The 19,030-nt window shown below is 37.3% G+C and overlaps 1 protein-coding gene across 1 annotated transcript in view; it reads left to right on the top strand.

Moving 5' to 3' along the window:
* Nucleotides 1-422: 422 nt before the first annotated feature.
* Nucleotides 423-19,030, top strand: part of LOC104528913 (formin-2-like) — a gene marked incomplete at its 3' end in the record, with an annotated part of 54,816 nt that continues 36,208 nt past the window's right edge. Inside the window, 1 exon segment of the mRNA XM_029086246.1 lies at nt 423-2,402. Within this exon segment, the coding sequence (XP_028942079.1) occupies nt 464-2,402 (1,939 nt within the window).

Raw genomic sequence — 19,030 nt, forward strand, 5'->3', positions numbered from 1 at the left:
TGAGTTGATTCTTCTGGGAATAATAGTATATCTACCTTCTCAGAATACAAATGGTAGGAGGTTTTTTTATAGTGTAATTACTATAATGCATCAAATTATAAGTGCAACTGTTCAAAACTGTGGAAAGAATATTTTGTTTATTATCTTCCTTCTATCTATTTTCAGAGTGACTCTACTTTTAAAACTCTGTATTGTGTTTTGGTGGCCTCTAAAAAGTAAACATGTAAATCACCAGAGGTACAGTGTAATCTGTCAAAGTAGCATATGCTTAAGCACCTTATAAACTATTAAATAATCATAATATTTCTCTTTCCAAGGTTATTAGTTTATTCATTTAAGCAATTGCAGAGTAGTTAAAGTACTTTGCTTTAACTTATTTTTTTTTCTTTTTTTTTTTTTTTCCCCCCTCCAGGAACTTAAAGTCCTCAAATTATAAATGATTTGGTGACGAGCTGAGCTTGCAATGCAGGCAATAAAAACCGTGGAAAAAGAAGTGACTTTTATAAAGGAAATACTTTTCACAGAATCCTTCCTAAAGAAGCAAGAGTGCAGCAGCAGCCCGGAGAGCAGGCGGCTCTGTGAGCAGCAGCCATTGGAAGGAGCTGTCTGCAGCTCTCAGTGCTGTACTGAGCATGTCCCAGCGGAGCCCAGTGCTAGCAGCACATTATGCAAAAAGGCAGCTCTAGCAGATGGGAGAGAGGCACAGCAAGCATTTGCTTCACTTGCATCACCACCGCTTGAAAACAAACCTGGATCGCTAGAGGGGATCTCGCCGGCAGGCCAAGGGAATGAAATCCGGGAGCATGGCTTGATTGCCGAAGGAGTTGCACTGCGAAAAATCATGGGGAATCAAGATGGGAAGCTCAAGAAAAATACAGGTGATGTGCATGAAGGAGGAGAGGATGCCTCTGGGCCCAGGGATACAGATGGCACAAAGAAGGTATCGGGAAGCAGAAGGGGACTGGGGAAGCATGCAAAAGGAAGTGAATCTGGTAAGAAGAAGGGTAAGTCAGACTCGAAGGCCTCGGTGTTTTCAAATCTGAGGATCAGAAAAAATCTGTCCAAGGCTAAAGATGGGAATAGTAGTTCACGGGAGGATGTTTTGGAAAGCCAGGCCTTGCAGCCTGGAGAGCTGGACAGTACTCATTCAATTGTAACCAAAACTCCAGATATAAGCATCTCTGCGGATGAAGGGGGTCTCTCAGACACAGACGTGGAACATTTTGAAATCAGAAATGAAACTGTCCCAGCTGCTACAGAAACACAGGATGGACAAAGGACCAGCTCTGGCTCTGATACGGATATATACAGTTTCCATTCAGCCGCAGAACAAGAGGATTTGCTTTCTGATATCCAGCAAGCTATTAGACTGCAGCAGCAGCAGCAGGGGGCAATTAACATTGGAACTGAGGACCTTGTCACCAAAACAATGGGCCGACACACGGCTAATTCGCAAGCAGCCCCCTTAGATTTTGAACGGTTTCTTTCAGTAACTACCACCGACAAAGAGAGGAGCCCAGACACTGAGGGGGCTTCTCCAGCGTTAACTGAGATTCCGGAAAACATTCCTGTCTCCTGTGCAACTGAACGTGAGCTGAAAGAAGTGGTAAATGGCACAGGCTCTCCTGGTAACAGCTTATTTGAAACACAAGAACATAAGCTATTGATTGAGGAACAGCTCGTTGCTGGAGGGGATGCTGTAGTTAGTGAACTAGAAGATGATTTAAGTAGAACTGCAGTAGAAAACAAATCTCAGACACAGAGCTCCACACAACCTTTTCCAACCCCGGTAGCAGATGCTGAGACTAAAATTGCTGGAGTGAAGGCTGTTGATTTGCAGGACTCAGTAACAGAGGATGGTATTTCAGATGCAGGCCATGATCATGCTGCTGAGACTCAGGAAGAGAAACACAGTCTGTCAGCCAGTCAAGAGGACCTGCATAATGGTTTATCCACGGAAATTAAAAATGGCATTTTGTCCTCCGAGGGGACAGCAGACAGTCCAATGCTTGGTTCCCGATGCTTTAGACCCTATCTAATTAATCCTTGTTACATCAAAACCACAACTAGGCAACTGAGTTCTCCCAACCATTCACCATCTCCCTCCCCATCTCAGAGCCCGCTTTTTACAAGGAGACAGGAGTCCTTCCACCAAAAAGAAAAAGTGTCAATCAAGAAACAGAGGTCTGCTAGTTTGGCAGGTTTGTTTAGTCGTTCTGCAGACTGGACAGAAGAGGTATCTAATCACAAATGTGAGATAACGCAGAAGGTGGGCTCTGCAGGCTACTTGGAGCACAAGGGGTTTAGAGAGAAATTTCAAACAGAAAGAGTGCCTTTGACTCATTCAAGAAAGTCCTCAGGGGTGCAAGCTTCTACAGAGACATTTCCCAATGTCTTTTCAGGTGAGTGACATGTATTAAGGGTTTTTTTGTTTTTTTTTTTCTGGAGAGTATTTGAAAAGATATTTAAAATACCTCAATTCAGTCCTTTGCATGTACTGTTGTCTTTATTCTGCTGACAGTTTTAAAATCGAAGGCCTAATCTTACAAACACAATCACATTTCATTAACGAGAATAGCCTCTCTGTTCAGTGTCAGCCTGGCAGTACTGCCAGTAAAGGAAGTGCATAACTCTTTGAAGTTTTTCTTTCTGCTCTTCTCCTTTGTTTAAGTCCTGTAGGAAAAGGCTGGATGCCTTAAATTATTCTTGCTGAAAAATGCTAAGAGCTGCACTGTTGTAGGCAGACTAGCTCTCTGCATAAATAGATCTTTCAGATGCGAAGCTTTCTGTAACTGGGATCCTGTTTGGGGTTTTCTTGTGCTAGGCACTGTTCTGATGTACTGTAAATATTTGAGAGCTGCACCTGGTATTAGACTAAGGCAGCGATGAGGATTTGCACAGAACAAAAAGGAAAAAGCCATGTAAGCACAGATGGACAGCACTACAGAAAGGAACCAATTTCCCCTTCAGAAGGGGAAAAGAGGAGAAAAAAATGTTAATGACTTGAAAAGGCAGCATAAAATGGAGAAGGGAAACTGGGTAGTACAATTTGGTAGCTGTGACAGGCTGCTGCTCAGGCAACATAAGGTGACTCACTCAGGAAAGCATTCTTTTACCTTGCCTGTTAGGCAGCTTGCATCCTCTCACAAAGGAATATAGAGTTTACAAATGAAATAGTGTGAATAGATGGTTATATCTTCTGGCACCCTGAGGGTTTCTTTCCCCTCTTTCTCTTCCCCCTATCTGAAGTTTCTATAGAAAGCTAATGCACAGCTATATCACAGAGAAGGCCTCTGCCACATAGCAGATATGTATCCAGAGGACACTCAGCAACATATTCCATTTATTTTTCACTTAAGAAAACTGTACAACTAAGCGAATACAGGGTGCTAATGTACCCTATGAGCATCCGCTACAAGATTAAAACAGTTGAATCTATAATCGGGTTTGTTTTGAATGGAAGCCTGTTCTAGATTTATGAGCACAGTAACCACATATGTAGCAGAGCTATTTGCAAAAAATGCAGTGAGGATTTTTGTGCTTTTATGAAAACAAAACAAAATAGTATGATTTATGAAAGGAGCAGTGATATGATTTAAAAATCATGTGTAAGAAAACAGTTAAGCCATCAACAACTGTTTTGCATAAAAAGACTATCTTGTTTTGCACTGCAGAGTTTAAAAATTATATAATGTGTAATCATTTACATTCATAGTTGCTTTTTTGTGCACATTCTACTCTGCTTGAAATCACCTTAATACTGGTGAATGAACATGTCTGGAAACAGAAATTAAAACTAGTGGCTTTTTTGTACAACTCCAGGAGTTTTAAGTACTTGGGTAAAGCATTATCATTATTTTCCAGATTCAAAACACAAGAATATTTTCATTCTTCAGTAGTCTTAAATGGAAAACCTCGATTTCAGTCTTGAAAATTAGAATTCAAGTTTTTAACACAAAAAATCCAGCCCCCTATGAAGGAGACCAGCCCCCTCTGAAGTGAGACAAATCTTATTTTGTGTTTTAAATCCCTTCCACCTGTTTTCTTAGATTTAATTTCTGACATCCGTATCTAAAGTTTTACAATTTGAAGTGATCTCTACTTTCAGATTCATGGCATATAAAAAGCTATTTTTTTTTTTTATATCAATATTTGACAGCTTATAAACAGCTCAGTTAAGCTTTAAATTGCCTCATCAGTAATTAGATTTTCTTCTTTATGCTGGTGCTATGATGGAAATAAATTTTATGTGGCAAACTTCTGTAACGTGGAATTACTTTATAAAGACTTGTTTTCCAGGAAACAGGCTTCACGTTTCCTCATGAGGATTTGATTTACTTATTAATAATTTTTGTTTTATTATGTTTTCCCACCAACACTTTAGACTGTTATTGTGAAGGGACCAATGTCTAATGCAACAGTAGTTCTGTCTCTTATGGAAATTATGGTGACCCTCATTTGCATGTACATACCAGCTGTCTTTACAGGCAAGGGACAATTATACCTTTCAGTTCATGCAGAAAATCTTGAAATGGGGGAACTGGAAATTACATGATAACACTTAGTCTCCTTTTGATCATTTTTATTTTTGAAAATATATTTACAAGCTGAAAAACACCAAGAATATAAAAATAACAACTAGTGAACATGAAAAAGGGAAAGTAAACTTAGTAGTACTCCCACAGACTGACTGTTAGAGAGATGAAAAGCCTCTTTATTTAAACCAGTCTGCACAGCAATGATTATAGAAATAATTTCCTTGTAATTTGCCTACTGCTTTTGCAAAATGTTGTATTTTAATTGCATGCATCAGATGCATCAATTTGGGGGTTATCATCAGGCTTTTAGAAATAACATTTTTTACAGTGGCTTTTTTTTTTCTTTGGGAGGAAATCAGCTTCTTGCCTAAAGCATTAAATCCCATCTTGCCATGCAGTGACTGCAGTGTTGTTCTACATTTCTAACTAGAATCCAGTAAAATATTCCACAACACTTTAGTCATCGATTTTAATGACAGCAGGTTCCATGCAGATGACTGGCCTACTTTTGCACTATATTGTGGTTTGGCTTTGTGCCATTTGGTTTTCACAGTGATCCATATGAACTCTTCTAAAGCTGTTTTAATGTAAAATATAGATGGAAACCAACAAGTGGAATGTTAGAGACTTCGCTTATTTTAAGGTTGCTTTATATAAGAAATAAGTAAGGTATTATAAATTTGATGCATTGGCTAAGAATGTGGTGTGGACAAATATATGGGCATTTTGTAATTTGGGCATCAGATCCATTTCTTTTATTATGAGGACAGCTGTATTTGAAATTGCAGTGACAGTAATTACAAGTTCTAGATTACTTGATGCACGGTGGAGCCACGGCTTTTATGTTGTGCTCCCAGGAGAACAAGAACTGAATCTGAATGAACAGGGTTGTGTATGTGGCAATGAATGATTTGAGCTGACATTAAAAGACTATCTTGGTGGGGAAAATGAAATTGATATTTCCAAACATTAACATAACTGAAATGAAAGAGCTAATAGATTGATTTAATAAAATGAGTTTATCCTAGCATCCTTACTAGCTCTACCCTAGCAGAAGAGCTAGTAAGGGTGTCTGTTACATAAACTGAGTGTAAGAGTCCCATCAGCTGCCCCAGATGGTAATTAAACCCAACCCAGACAAACCCATGCCCGTTCTAATCTCTGTTGCCTGGCTGTAACACACTTGCTGCATGAATCTGTTACAAACAGATGATTTATCTTTAAATTTCTCTTCGGAGATTTGTATTTGTCCTGTTCTAGCTGTAAACAGGAGACAAACAAACAAGAAATCCTGGTTACCATAAAACAAAACCTGAAGTCAGTCCTGTGCTTGTGTGCTCATGGACAATTTCTGATTTCCACAGAGTGCTGGCCTGGGTCTCACAAAGGCCACTTTATCTCACTGTGCTAATGTCATCTGCACCCACTTGCAGTTCCAATGCAGTGTCTGCAGGCATATACAAAGGTCTTAGTATAGCTAAGTATGTGAAAACTTGAAAAAACAGGATGCGAGTTTGTTTTTGAGACATAAAGTAGATCTTTTAAGTTATTTTTTCAAGGTTTGGTTGTTTTTTGTTTGGTTGGTTTGGTTTATTTTTTTCATTTTGATTCATGTGATGATGCACACAATATGGATTTGTATCTACTGGCATCCTGAGGAGACTGTCGTGCAACTGTTATTGAAGACTACTTATGGTTTGCTGTTTCACTGATGTTTGTTAGCAGTAATACAAAGGTGTCTTTTATCAGATGGCGAGGCAGTGCGGCCTCCTCTAACTAAGGGAGCTGCCAGACAGCAAACCATCATGTGATATGGGGCTGATACACCGAGTGTTGCTTATAAGCATCAGAGGGGAAAGGTCCTCCTCTCTTTGCCTAATAAACACAAACCTGGGGGGAGGGAAGGGCTGCCATACTGCACTCCAACTACACTAAAATGCGTTTGAAAATGGGTTGTGATATGTTATTGGAAGACTGCTGAGTGCTGATAAGTTGCTTTAAAGTTACTCTGCCAGCACTGCAATGTGGGAATGGGAGCAACATGAGTAATGTCACTGGAATGCAGTGCTACCACAGAGTTGTTTTGATGGGGTCTTATGATTAATGCTTTGATCTTTATCTAGAACTTCACTGGGAATAGCCGGTTTTGGCCATGGGATTGAGTGGCTGCATCTTTCAGGCAACCTCTTTCTGAGCAGCAGCCCTGGTTCTGAGGTCTGACTGGCAGCCTGACTCATGTCTGGAGTAGAAATGTATAGTCTTGGTTGCCTGCTGGGGTCTTTTGGGGTGCTAAAGAGGAAAGGAAAAGGGACGATTTACAGCTACAGGTCCATGCAGCTCTGCTTGGATTTGAGACATGGAACAAGTATATGATATCTGTCATGTGGGATCCAGCTAGAACTGGTCATTAAAGGACATTGTGTGCTTCAGTGATTTTACTTCTGTGAAAAGCACAGTGGATTATTCCAGTGGCAATAGTTATATGAAATTTAAGTTTAAATATACTTCTTCGATATAACTGTGCTTTATTATTTTTTTTTAATATTTATAAATTATTTAACAGCTTGTGAGGTGTTGTGTGGTTTTGATTTAAAAAAAACCCAAAAAAACCCAAACCTGTGCATAGGCCTCTTCTTTGCAGAAAAAACAACTCTATTCCCTGAAGCAGGCCTCAGTTTTTTCTACATGCTGTGGTATCTAAAGAAAAATGAACTTGGAATTGAAAAGCATCTCTAGGAAAATTTTAGGCTGCAGGTATGTGAAGGATCAAGTTCTAATGTGAATCACCGTGATAGAAAAAACAAAAAATACTAATTAGCCAAGGTATTTTGTGCTGTAGTTTAACCAAGCTCAGGATATGGCCAAGTGTATTTCTTATAAACTAGTCCTGCCAAAATTTGAACTTACATAAGGAAGAGTGGTGATGAAATGTATATGTGTAGGTGTTTCTGTAACTGGCTTTGATTATTTTTGGGTACATTTAAAAGCATCATTCTGTAGCAGCTAGATGGAATACAACAGCTCCTGGAAACTTACTTTTATGCATACAATTTATCTTTTTGGGAGGTGTGTTGATACAAAGGGAACAGGGCAGAAGCAGTGAGAAGCTGTGGAAAAAATGGCAATGGAAGGATGTGAGGACTTTACATTGTCACCTCATTCCTGCCTCATCATATGATAATACAAGGCCAGTTCCGTTTCACAAAGTGCTTTAGAAAAGGCAGCAAAGTGAATTCAGGAGCTGTGTCACACTTACATATTTTAAGCAGCAGCAACCTCCTGCATTCCTACACTGCATTTCATGTAAAGGAAGTTAGGGACAGCGAGATGGTCTGTGTTACCTTGAGTATGAAATTACTATTCCTCATTTTATTGGCATATTTCTGCTGTCCAGAATAAATTTCCTTCGCATTGATGAAAATAGCTAGGCTTTCTGACCATGAATAGGAAGTGGGTTATATTTTCTGATGCAAACCCCTGCTTTATTCTCAGATAAATGCAGAACATGACTTCTTTCATCCATAGATGATAGAACCCATTAAGTCAGTTAGCAGTTTTGCAACAGTAAGGAGTGGTTATGAGATTGTGTGTATGTGTGTCTAATCAAAGTCACAGTTGTAAAAGTAAATACTAATATACATTAAATTGAAATATATAAATCCAGAAGTAGTACAAAAATACTTGAGAATTTAGTAATTTTGGTGTCTTGACATATGCAGTGGCATGAAAGCCTAGCCACAAAGGAGATTTATCAAGACATTCTTGTTTGTCAGTAAAAGTATGAATTGTTTGGTCTCAGGATCTATATGAAATTTATAAGAAATGCCAGGGCTCTGAACCTGATGTGAATTTGAATCAGAAGGAAACATAGATAGTTCGTATCCTTTTCTCTTCCTTGTAGTGATAAGGAAAAAAAAATCACTGTACAAAAGAAGTTGATGCTGCAGTAACACCATAATTAACTAGATTAACATCTGCTAACAGTCATGGAAGAAAAGGTGGTTTAAATTTAAAAAACCCTAAAACAAAACATTGCCCTCATAATAGAGGGTGTGTATCTAAATATGATTTTGTCATGCAAAGAGTCAAGACAATACAGTATCCTGAGAAATAGTTGGGGGAAATATTTGATTACATCAGTGAAAGAACAAGAAGGTCCAGTTACAGCAAGGGATATGTGCTTAGGTTTTATTCAGATGAAGCCTAGAAGAACATACCTGCACAAATGCATAGGTGTGCATGTATATATTTTTCTTTTACATGGAATGTAGTTCTAATTTTCTGCTTTTCCCTTTTCTTCATCTTCCCAGTTTTTGTTTCTGGATACAAAGAAAAAAAGTTTTTGCACATTGTGATAAATATTAGTAACTGCAGACTTTTTAAAGTTGGAGGAGATTGTCAGACCTTGGGCCGGCAGGTCCTGGAGAGGAAAGAAAGCTAAGGCATGCTGGGACTCCAGTGAGTAGGTTGAAAGAAATTTGTTGTGTCCCACTTCAGAGGCTTGCTAGTTCAGTTCACTTGTGTTGTGTGACCTGTGGCTGCTTGAGCAAATATTTGGATTTACTACTAAGATAGAGATGGGCCAGACTGTGTTAAATGTAAAATAAAGTGTAGAACCATTGGGAATAAAGAAGTTTTACAAAATTGGGTTGTTAAGAACAGTGTGTATCGTGTTTGACTGACAAAAGATGGTGTTAGTAACAGCTACCCGAAAAGACATCAGAGGACCTTCTTACTTTAAAGAGCTAGACAGAAAGAATTGTGGCTTTCCAGCAGTCTGTGAGCACCTGGCACAGAATGCCAGCTTCACATTGCAGATCACCACAGAAACTAAAAGGGTAAAGATGGGCAGAATTAAATACTTGCTGAGAGGAACCTAAGCACCTGGAAAACACAGTATGGAAGGTGCCAAAGATGCATATGGAGCCTAAAAGTTTTGGTAAACAGACACATATAGTTTCTCTTTCAGAATAACCTGCTATAATTAGGAAAGCTTTATAATATACTTCTGTAATCTGCAGTATACTGCATTAGAACCTAAAGAGAAATCAAGGTGAAAGGAAACAGGCCATATAATGTTGTGGGAGAGTGCATCTTGTTTATATTTTTAGAAAGTTTTTTTGTATTGTGTACCATTGCTGTATCATAGTTGGGGAACTGCTTGGCATTTAAAAACTTAATCTTCTGAAAGATATTTAGTGACATATGAGATATATCCTTACCTTTCACTTTATATTTAAAAATATATAAAAAATATATATATAAAATATATATCACATTTAATACTGTGTCTCAGCTTATCCTGTTATACTTATGTCATGTATCAGGAAATTCAGTGTGGGGGAAAGGTGTAAAATCTTAGCCTCTGTGGAAGCAAAATTTCAAGGAGCTTAATGCCCAAATTAAAAAGATAGCATGCTTAAGAGAATGCTGCAAGAATTCTGAAAGCACTGTCACAGGCCATCACAGTATATCACATTTAATACTGTGTCTCAGCTTATCCTGTTATACTTATGTCATGTATCAGGAAATTCAGTGTGGGGGAAAGGTGTAAAATCTTAGCCTCTGTGGAAGCAAAATTTCAAGGAGCTTAATGCCCAAATTAAAAAGATAGCATGCTTAAGAGAATGCTGCAAGAATTCTGAAAGCACTGTCACAGGCCATCACAGACATTTTAGCATATTTTGAAGGTCTGGTGATAGAAAAGTTAGAATACCTGCTTTTTAGAAAAAGTGTTATTATTGCAAATGATCCAGGCAATTTTAGTTGTCTTATTTTGACTGTAGCAACAAGCAAGGGTTTGGAACAAATCTTAAAGGAGGAAATTGTAAGATATAATTAGTTATTTGGTACATGATAAAAAGGTAAAGAAAAATGGAACAAAATGGGGCAATATTTTAGCAAAGATCAATAAGACTACATTGATAGCTTTTTATGTACAGCAGCTTTCTAGACAAAGCAAGAGTTGTAGGAAGGAATTCATCTGTGTTTCCATACAAAATGGCAACACTGCAAATCACTTATCTGTAGAAGGTAATTATTGGTGGTTTTTGATAAGGGACGTCATCATGTTATTTCTCTTCCACCAAAGAGGAACAGCTTAATTTTAGTCTACTTCTACCTAGTGTTGTGATAGGCTTGGTCAGGCTGTGTAAGTTTATTGCATGATTAATGCAAGAGTTGAGCTGGGTCCTGACCTATGTCTTGACAGTAGTATTTGCAGGACTTGACCTTTTCATCACCAAGTGAAATTTTTAGTAAACTTTTGTCTTTCTGTATTATAATACAGATTTCAAAATCAAGAACTGGTGGTTCATTTGTCAGGAACAAGGTTTGCATTAATAGTTTTTGACCTGACTGCTTCAGTTTTTTCCAGCATGATTGTGCAAGTATGGCATATGGTTAAGTAATCTTTTAACAGACCATTTGGGGTATGCTGAAATGGGTGTTGTTGCTATGCCTAATACTCAGCACAAGTGGAGCAAGCTGTTTAAATATACAGCTGCTTGGCTCAATCATGGGACACTATGGATAAAGAGTGAGATGGAATTTTTGAAAACTTGGTAACGTCCTTTATGGGATGGCTGGATGGCTTTTTACTTCAATAAATCTGCAGTCTTTTCTCGTCATCTTTGTTTTTGGGGAATCCCATTTTCAAATTTTTGCCAGACCTTTGCTTTTTCCGTCAAGGCGTTCCTAGAAGAATTTCAGTGGCATTTGTACAAGGTGCCAGTTTTGCCCTGTGTGCACTGTGGTGCCCCTGGGGACAGCGGCAGGATTCTCTTATCAGTGGCAGCTTGTGCTCTTGCTTCTAAAAGGCAGCACACACACAGATGTTCCCTGGCTTTTTTGTGAATGTCTTGAATACTTGAAGCTGTTAGCATTATATGATTCTCTTTCTGTAACTGTGTAGCGCGATGCCTGTTCTAGCTGAATGAGTTGAAATCTCAATGATGTGGTTATTCAAGTTCTCCTGAACCATCTGAATCTGTTTAAATGATTAGTGATAATTGCGGGACTAAAGCAAGGGGAAAAAAAACTTACTTGAGTTGCACAGGGTTTGGTATATTGTGGTCCTAACTTAGAGCTAGTCAAGAGTTTTCATGGAAAATTTTTAGCAGTCAGGAGGGTACTAAAAAACAGGACAGTATAAAGGGAGGGAGACTGAGATGCCAAGAGATTCAGACAGCTTGGCAAAAGTAAACCATGAAGTTTCTTGTAATAATCAGATACAGGACTGACAGATGTGAAATTAATTATTGATATTAATAGTTTTATTCTTGTTGTTTGAAGAGTTTAAGAGCATATTGATTGATGGATTGATTACATTCATGACTGGAATTTAATAAATACGTATTTCTGACTTTGAAATTGCATTGAACTGTGTGTAGGCAGGCATAGAAAAGTGGAGGTGCAAGGGGAGACAGTGTTGATGTATCTCTCTTTACTTATTCTCTTTTTTAGACAGACATTCTGCTGCTTTTGACTTCTTTTAAGATGATTTAAATTTTAGCTCATATGTGGGTTCAATTCATACCATCCATGTGAACAGAGCCAGGAAATTAGGGAAGAAAGGACAATCCTCTCAGGCATTTCCACACATCTCTAATAGTATTCTAAATACTAAAATTAATATATACATATATGTAAAGAATAAATTAATACAATATATAGAATATTATAATAATAAATATATGATTAAATCATTACATAACCTCTGGAATTTTTTTCCCTTATAAACATGACAGAACTTTAGAAATTTGTGTCATAACTTTATACGCTGACAAGTTTTGTCATTTTTAAGGATTATGTTGCCTTGAAAGTAGACTTATGACATACTTAACTTTGTGTTTATTCATAGTGGAAAGACTCCTTTTTTTTTCTTTTTTGTTTTGAAACCCTGTTGTGTGTGTAGGTCTGTTGCTTGGTGGATTTTCCACGTTTTATGTAACCAGGCTGTGAGAAAACTGTCATGTGGTTTTAGGAAAGTATCAATAAAAATTCAATCTCTAAAAAAAACCCCCCAAAAAACCAAAAGAAAACCAACACCCAAACCGTGTCCAAAACAACCTTACAAGATGAGAGATCTGGAACAGTTTCCCAATCAAAATCAGCAGAGGATTAGAAACTCTGCAGCGAAAAAGAACAATAAATGAAGTCTCCAGTCCTGGAATATTGGGTGTAATGTCCCAGGTCAGGCTTCAGGCAAGCAAGAGACAAAATTAATTTATTATGGTTTTTTTAGTGCAAATGTATATTTATGTATTTAGGCAGGACTTGGGCTTCTTATTTGAAGAGGAGATGGCTACAGTACCAATTTCCAGTTCTGTTTCATTCGCTGGGTTCTACGTGCACTTTTGAAAACCTCCTCTTTCTCAGCAGTCACGTGTTGCGTATTATATTTTGTCTGACTGGTACAGGTTAGCTGAAAAACTTTTGAAAAGATTATAAAATGAAAGGAAAATATGAAAGAAATGTAATACTTTTGATTCTTGAAATACTAACTTTTTATGTGAAATCGTAGTCACTCAATGTGTATTTGAGACCTAGGAAAGTACATTAAACAGTAGAAAGGTGAAAATGAAATGTGATTGATTTTCCCCTAGGAAATTGTTCAACAACTTTTGCTGTGTAGTTTAGGGGAATACAATAAATGAATAAAACTTGTAATGTAAAGTATTTAAGAAATGACATGTAGTTGCAATTACTAGCTGATCTACATGTTAGCATATATGGAAGTCTTTGCAGTATTTCTGTCTCTCAGACATGTTTGTCCTCTTCCAACATTCTAGGGAATGTTTGGTGCTGCATAGTTCAGGAGCTTTGCCAGATGATTTAAGTTTGATTTAGCTGTGACCTTGATGGTAGTATATATAGAAAAGGAAACAAGAAAAGAATTGGAAGGAAGGAATGTTTTAGGGATACGTGCAGCAGCAATCCACATTACAGTATTTCCTAACTTCTGCAAGCCGTAGAAATCAGCTTTTCTTTTTCCCCTTTTTCTGCTTTTTTAAAAAAAAATATTTTTAGAACTATGTTCACGATTGTAATCCTTTGTGAACTGAAAAACTATAATAAGACTACAATTGCCTCTTTGTATTTTGTAAGACTAATAGAAAACATATTCTAAATGGAAATGCATCACTTTGTCCATCTTTCCTTCCTTTTCTTTTTTTTTTTTTTTTTTTTTAGTAAATTTTTTTATTAAAAAATAAGTCCTAACTTCCAAAAATAGAGCATTGCCTATAGTACTTTTGGCTTCAAAGCTTATGAAATATCTTTGCTGTGTGAGCATTTATGATCTTCCTGAAGTGGTGGGGGGGAGGGAAGCGGGGGAAGGAAAAAAAAAAGTAAACTGGGGGAAAAGAGGGCAAGCTGATTTCATTTTTTGGAGGTTTAAGCAGTATGTGCATGAGTCACCGTTAACTCTTGTCGTGACTCTGAGTAGGGTGTTCAGGACTGGTGTTACACTGAAGCTATTCACTCTGCACTGGGAAAAATTAAAATTGAAGGTCTGTCTCCAGCCTGTATAGGTTAGAATGCTGATGCAGCTTCTGTGCTAATGGTGAAAGTGTGGTGTAGTGGTCTGGTCGTTAGAAGAGAGAACTGCAGGAGACTGGCAGAAGGGGGAGCTTTTGGAGTATAACTCATTTGGATTATTAGTCTCAACTTGTGCTCACTAACAGCTGTGCTCCCGGGCTTTTGCAAATGCAGTGTAAGGAGGATAGGAGACACATCTTTAAAGATAAATATGAGGTTATAACAGCACAGTCCTCGGGGAAACATTACTGCAAGCTCTGCTGTACTGCAGGGACTCAGTGCACACACATGGGGCTTTTTGGTACGTCTGTGACTACTGTAGTTTTCTCCTGTTTCTCTCTTTCGTTTGTCCCTCTCCCTCCCCTCAATAACTAAGCAAGTCCAAAGCCAACAACAACATACTCGTGGTACTGCTAGTCCTTAAGGATTTTATTGCTCCCCTTGTTGCTCTTTGAAAGGTTGGACTTCTAAGCAGACCGGGTAGGAAAAGAGCTATAATGTGAAGTCATTGGGTTGGGATTTGCCTGTATTTCTCTGTGGACAGTACTGAATGTACTTTCAACATTCAGTTATTCCATAGGCAATAAAGTGTAAGGCAAACCTGCATTTCAGGAGAGTGTAGATCCTTATTTTTAGTGTCTGCTTGAGGAGAAAAATGGTCGCCCTGGAACATGAGGTAACTGTAATAGAAAGATCAGATGTGCTTCTTTCTAAAATAGGCAGCCTCTCCCATCAAAAGTGACTCATAGTCCAGGTCATGATGGACAAGGTGGTTCAGATTATCAGTAGTGATGGCCAAGGTCTGTAGCAGTTGTTACCATATGGAAGGAGGCGTAATACATACACATAGACACCACTCCAGGCCAAGGGGGAGTTTGTGGCTGTCAGGCCAGTACTGAGTGGGATTATTATATTAAAATATGGTACACATATAATAGATATAATAGTTAATATTTTACTATAGTTCATTATTATATGAAATAATGTTTGTAGAATGACTTTTGGTGAGGTAAGCTTCCTATCTCCCTCCACCTTGCATTTGGGTAAATATGGTTGCAGTAAATCTAAAACTGAAAATTATCATTCAAGAATACAATTACCTATATTTTTCAAAAATGAAGACAGTATGAATGGAAACCATACTGGGACTTATGAATTTTAATTCTACAGTGAATGGCTTACATGCTCTACAGTTGTTGCCAGAGGTGGTTTTGATAAACAATGTTACTCAAGTCTTGGTCATAGTAAAAGGATGAAGACCTATAATGTCACACAGGAGACCATAAGATCATAGTGCTTCATCTTAATGAGAATGGGAGGAAGCAACAGATGACATGGAGGTGGAGAACATGGAATTTGGAAGCTGAGCCAGAAGAACTAGGCTGAGCTATAGTAGTAAAAGTATCACAAAATATCCATAGAAGGCCAGAGTACCTGATAGTTCCAAACTTTATTTCAAGTTCCCATTCTTTTAGTTAATTAATTGTGTAGTCCTTTGTAAGAAAAGAAAAAAGAAAAGTCTCTTTATCCCATACTGGGATTTAATGAGTCGTTCTAAGCTTCTAAAAAATAATTTATGAGTTTATAGTTGTCTTATTTGCTGGAGGGTTTTGGCAAGATCCTCAGAATACTGATTTGATCTAAGGCTGAAACTTAACTCTAGTTCTCTGATTCAAAACTTGATATGCCTCTCATCCCCCACCAAAATGATACTTAAGGGAAAGGTAAGAATAGACTTTAGGAACTTCATGACCTGGGATTTCTGGGAAGAAAAGTTGTTTAAAATACAAAAAATGGCAACTTTTTTAACCTTCTAGAGGCAACCCAGAGAAATTTCCTTAGCATTGTGTTTAAATCTCTATAACAGAAAGCAGCTGATAGTTTCATAAATTATGAAATCATTAGTAATTTAATTATTCCAGGTTACCTGCAACCATCTTCACCTATTGAGAACATATTCAGGTATTACCTCATGTAAGTTATAAATATGAGATGATTAATGATGTCTGAGGAAAAAGGCTGTTCTTGCTGCATTTTATTTATAAACTAAAGATGAAAAATTATAGCTCAAAATCTTGCAGTTGAAGTTGACTGGAATTTAGCTTATGCATTAAATATGGCTGTGACTTTGGTTTTGGTGTTTAAGGAATAGATTCAGGGATTAATATATTGTACAGTCAATTTCAGGCATATAGACACAAAGTAATTTTACTTTGAATTTATTCCAAGCATGTGTAGTGCAGATAGATGGGCTGCTGGCAAGCCATTTCTGATTCCAAACAAGAGTAGTAAAAAGCCTATGGAGCCCAGTGTTAAAGAGGTAATTTGCTATACCTAAACAAAAAATACAACCTTCATCTTGCTCTGAATGAAAATCATAAATTTGATTCCTGATGAGAGGAACGAATGTCTCTTGCTTTGACATCAGTGCAGGTGCAGTTATGGTCAGAGGGGTGGATTTGGCACCAGCCTCCCTGGGCCACAGAGGACTTTGGAGCTGGAATGCTTCTGCTGTAGTGACAACTGGCTGTTACCTGAAAGTAGGTGAAAGAGGAACATCAGATGCCCTTAACAAGGGAGGAACTACTTCTTAATAAGCAGTGGCTTTCAAATGTTATTGTCCCATGTACAATAACTTTAGCCCTGTCTAGAACTACAGTGCTGCAACAACTCCATCTGTGGGCTGTACAGCACGGCATGGTGTTGCCTCAAGGAAATGAGTGACATTCTCAAGTATTGACGTGCTTTCTGTGTGTGACTCCCCTTTGAGGAAAATATGTATTGTCCTTTTTATAACTTTGGCTGGTTTCGGTATTTGATGAGGGGTAGGCGGTTCTGACAGTTGTAATGACCATTCAATTTAATGATAAGCCCTAGCTGGTTAGGTACATAACTTCAGTTGCTTAACAGTCTCTTCTAAATATATTGCCCAGTAAATGCTTTAAACATATAACCCATTTATTGTTGATACAGAGATTTTTTTCACAGCTGTTCACAGTGAAGCTATTTCTGTATGCATTGAAAATTGAACTTTTTTTCAGCTTGCATTTGATAAAATGTGTTAACTGAACTGGCAAAATGTATTTCTGCAATTGAAATTTTTGTGTCTTTCCTCAGGTCTCCATAGCAATTGTAAGGAACACACAAGCTGTGTTAGAGCACAGCTTTATCTGAACATTATTACCTTTGTGTTAAGAACATCCATTTTTTTGACTCAATATTTATTTGATGCAAAGGACAGTTTAATTGTACTAAAGTTAGTTTAAGTTAAATGATTGATTCTTTTAGGTTAAAAAATACTGGCTAATATCATTAAATAATTTTTACTACCCTGTTTATTCCAAGACTGATAATACACTGGAGATAACAGTTCCGGCTCAGATGGGCAAGTTGACATAAGTAATGCAGAGTGCAGTAAGAGAAATTAAGTTCATTAATGTATATTTTTGCATGTATACTTATTCTATATTGTCTGAATGCTTAAGTATATTTAGACAATAGTTATTAATCACTAAGCAATGGTAGTTAATAAACATTATACAAATTAAACTGCAACTGAATGGCAACTAAGATTCTTGAGCAAGACTGCTAGGAAGTGCTACAAAAATTAGCAAATGATTGAGTGAATTAAGGAAAAAAAAAAAAAGGCCTAATTTCCTGTTTTATCATTTATGAGTATTATTCCTGTTCATTAGGTTAAAGCAAAAGGCAGGGGGGAGAGGGAGGAGACTATTCTGTTTCTGAATATCCAGCAGAAGACTCTCTAAACAGGACAAGTTTATTTAAATGTTGAAACTTATAGACTAAAAAGAAGAAAAAAAAAAATCAAATCTGGCATTCAAAAGCCACGGGTAACATTTTAATATTTAATATAGCATGAAGAAATGTGTAGTTTTTTTGCATGGTCCTTTTTTTTGTGTGTGGATGTGCAGAGTGCTTTTCCTTTGGTGTATTTTCTGATTATTTTTTCTTCTGTTTTACATACATTTAGATACAAAGCATTGACTTCTCCATTCATCGTCACCGCTTGCAGTCTCTCATTTAACTAGACAACTTTCCATGTTGTTGAACTGTACTTAGTGATATAAGGTGATACTGTGGTGAAATGATGTGCTTTACCCTAGAAAATGCTAGCAAAAATGTGACCTATTGGTGCTCTGGTGTCAGTGTGATGCCAGTCTTGTCCTCTGTGGGTTTTTTTTTGTTGTTGTTTTTTGTTTGTTTGTTTTTGTTGTTTTTTGTTTTTTTTTTTCCTCCTAAAACTTGCTTATATAGCTTAACCTCAGTATATATAGCAAGGAGAATCCATTTATTGCAGTAAGAGGGTAGTAGCTAGGGTGTTTTTTTTTTTTTTTTTTTACAGCACCACTAAGCATCAGTAAGTAACTAGAACCTCAAAGAAAAATTACTGAAACAAGTCACAAAAAAGTCTGTTGGCAGATAGCTCCCTATTTGCACTTTGCTTCCATGGTTTTGTACTGTTGCCTTTCTTCATGTAGGGGGTGCACGCTGTACATTGCTGCAATTGTGGGTACATTGTTGTTAAAATAATTGTTGTTAAAAATCACACTGAGTAAGAAAGCCTGTCTTTAATTAATGACTGTCTTTAATTAATGACTGTGAAAATTTAACGTCTGAACTGTATCTTTAACTAAGTAGAGGGAAATGTTGAATAAGCAATTATGGTACCATCACCTTATAGGTGGTGAAACCAAGGAACAGAAACAAACTAATCAGCAAATGTAATAAAACTTGTGTATCTTACAAGTTTATCCCCTGGCTTACTCCCTTGAATGTACTGTGTAGTGTCTAATAAAAGTCTAGGAAACTTGGATTAATAACTCAGAATTACCAGATCTTTAGATGTGGAGAGGAAAATCTTAAAGATAACTTCTAACATTTTAATATATTGTTTATTTTAGGCTGTATTGCCATATAAAGTTAAAATATTA

The sequence above is a fragment of the Antrostomus carolinensis genome, unplaced genomic scaffold, assembly GCF_000700745.2.
Source record: "Antrostomus carolinensis isolate BGI_N321 unplaced genomic scaffold, ASM70074v2 scaffold11468, whole genome shotgun sequence".
In the NCBI taxonomy this organism is placed as follows: Eukaryota; Metazoa; Chordata; class Aves; order Caprimulgiformes; family Caprimulgidae; genus Antrostomus; species Antrostomus carolinensis.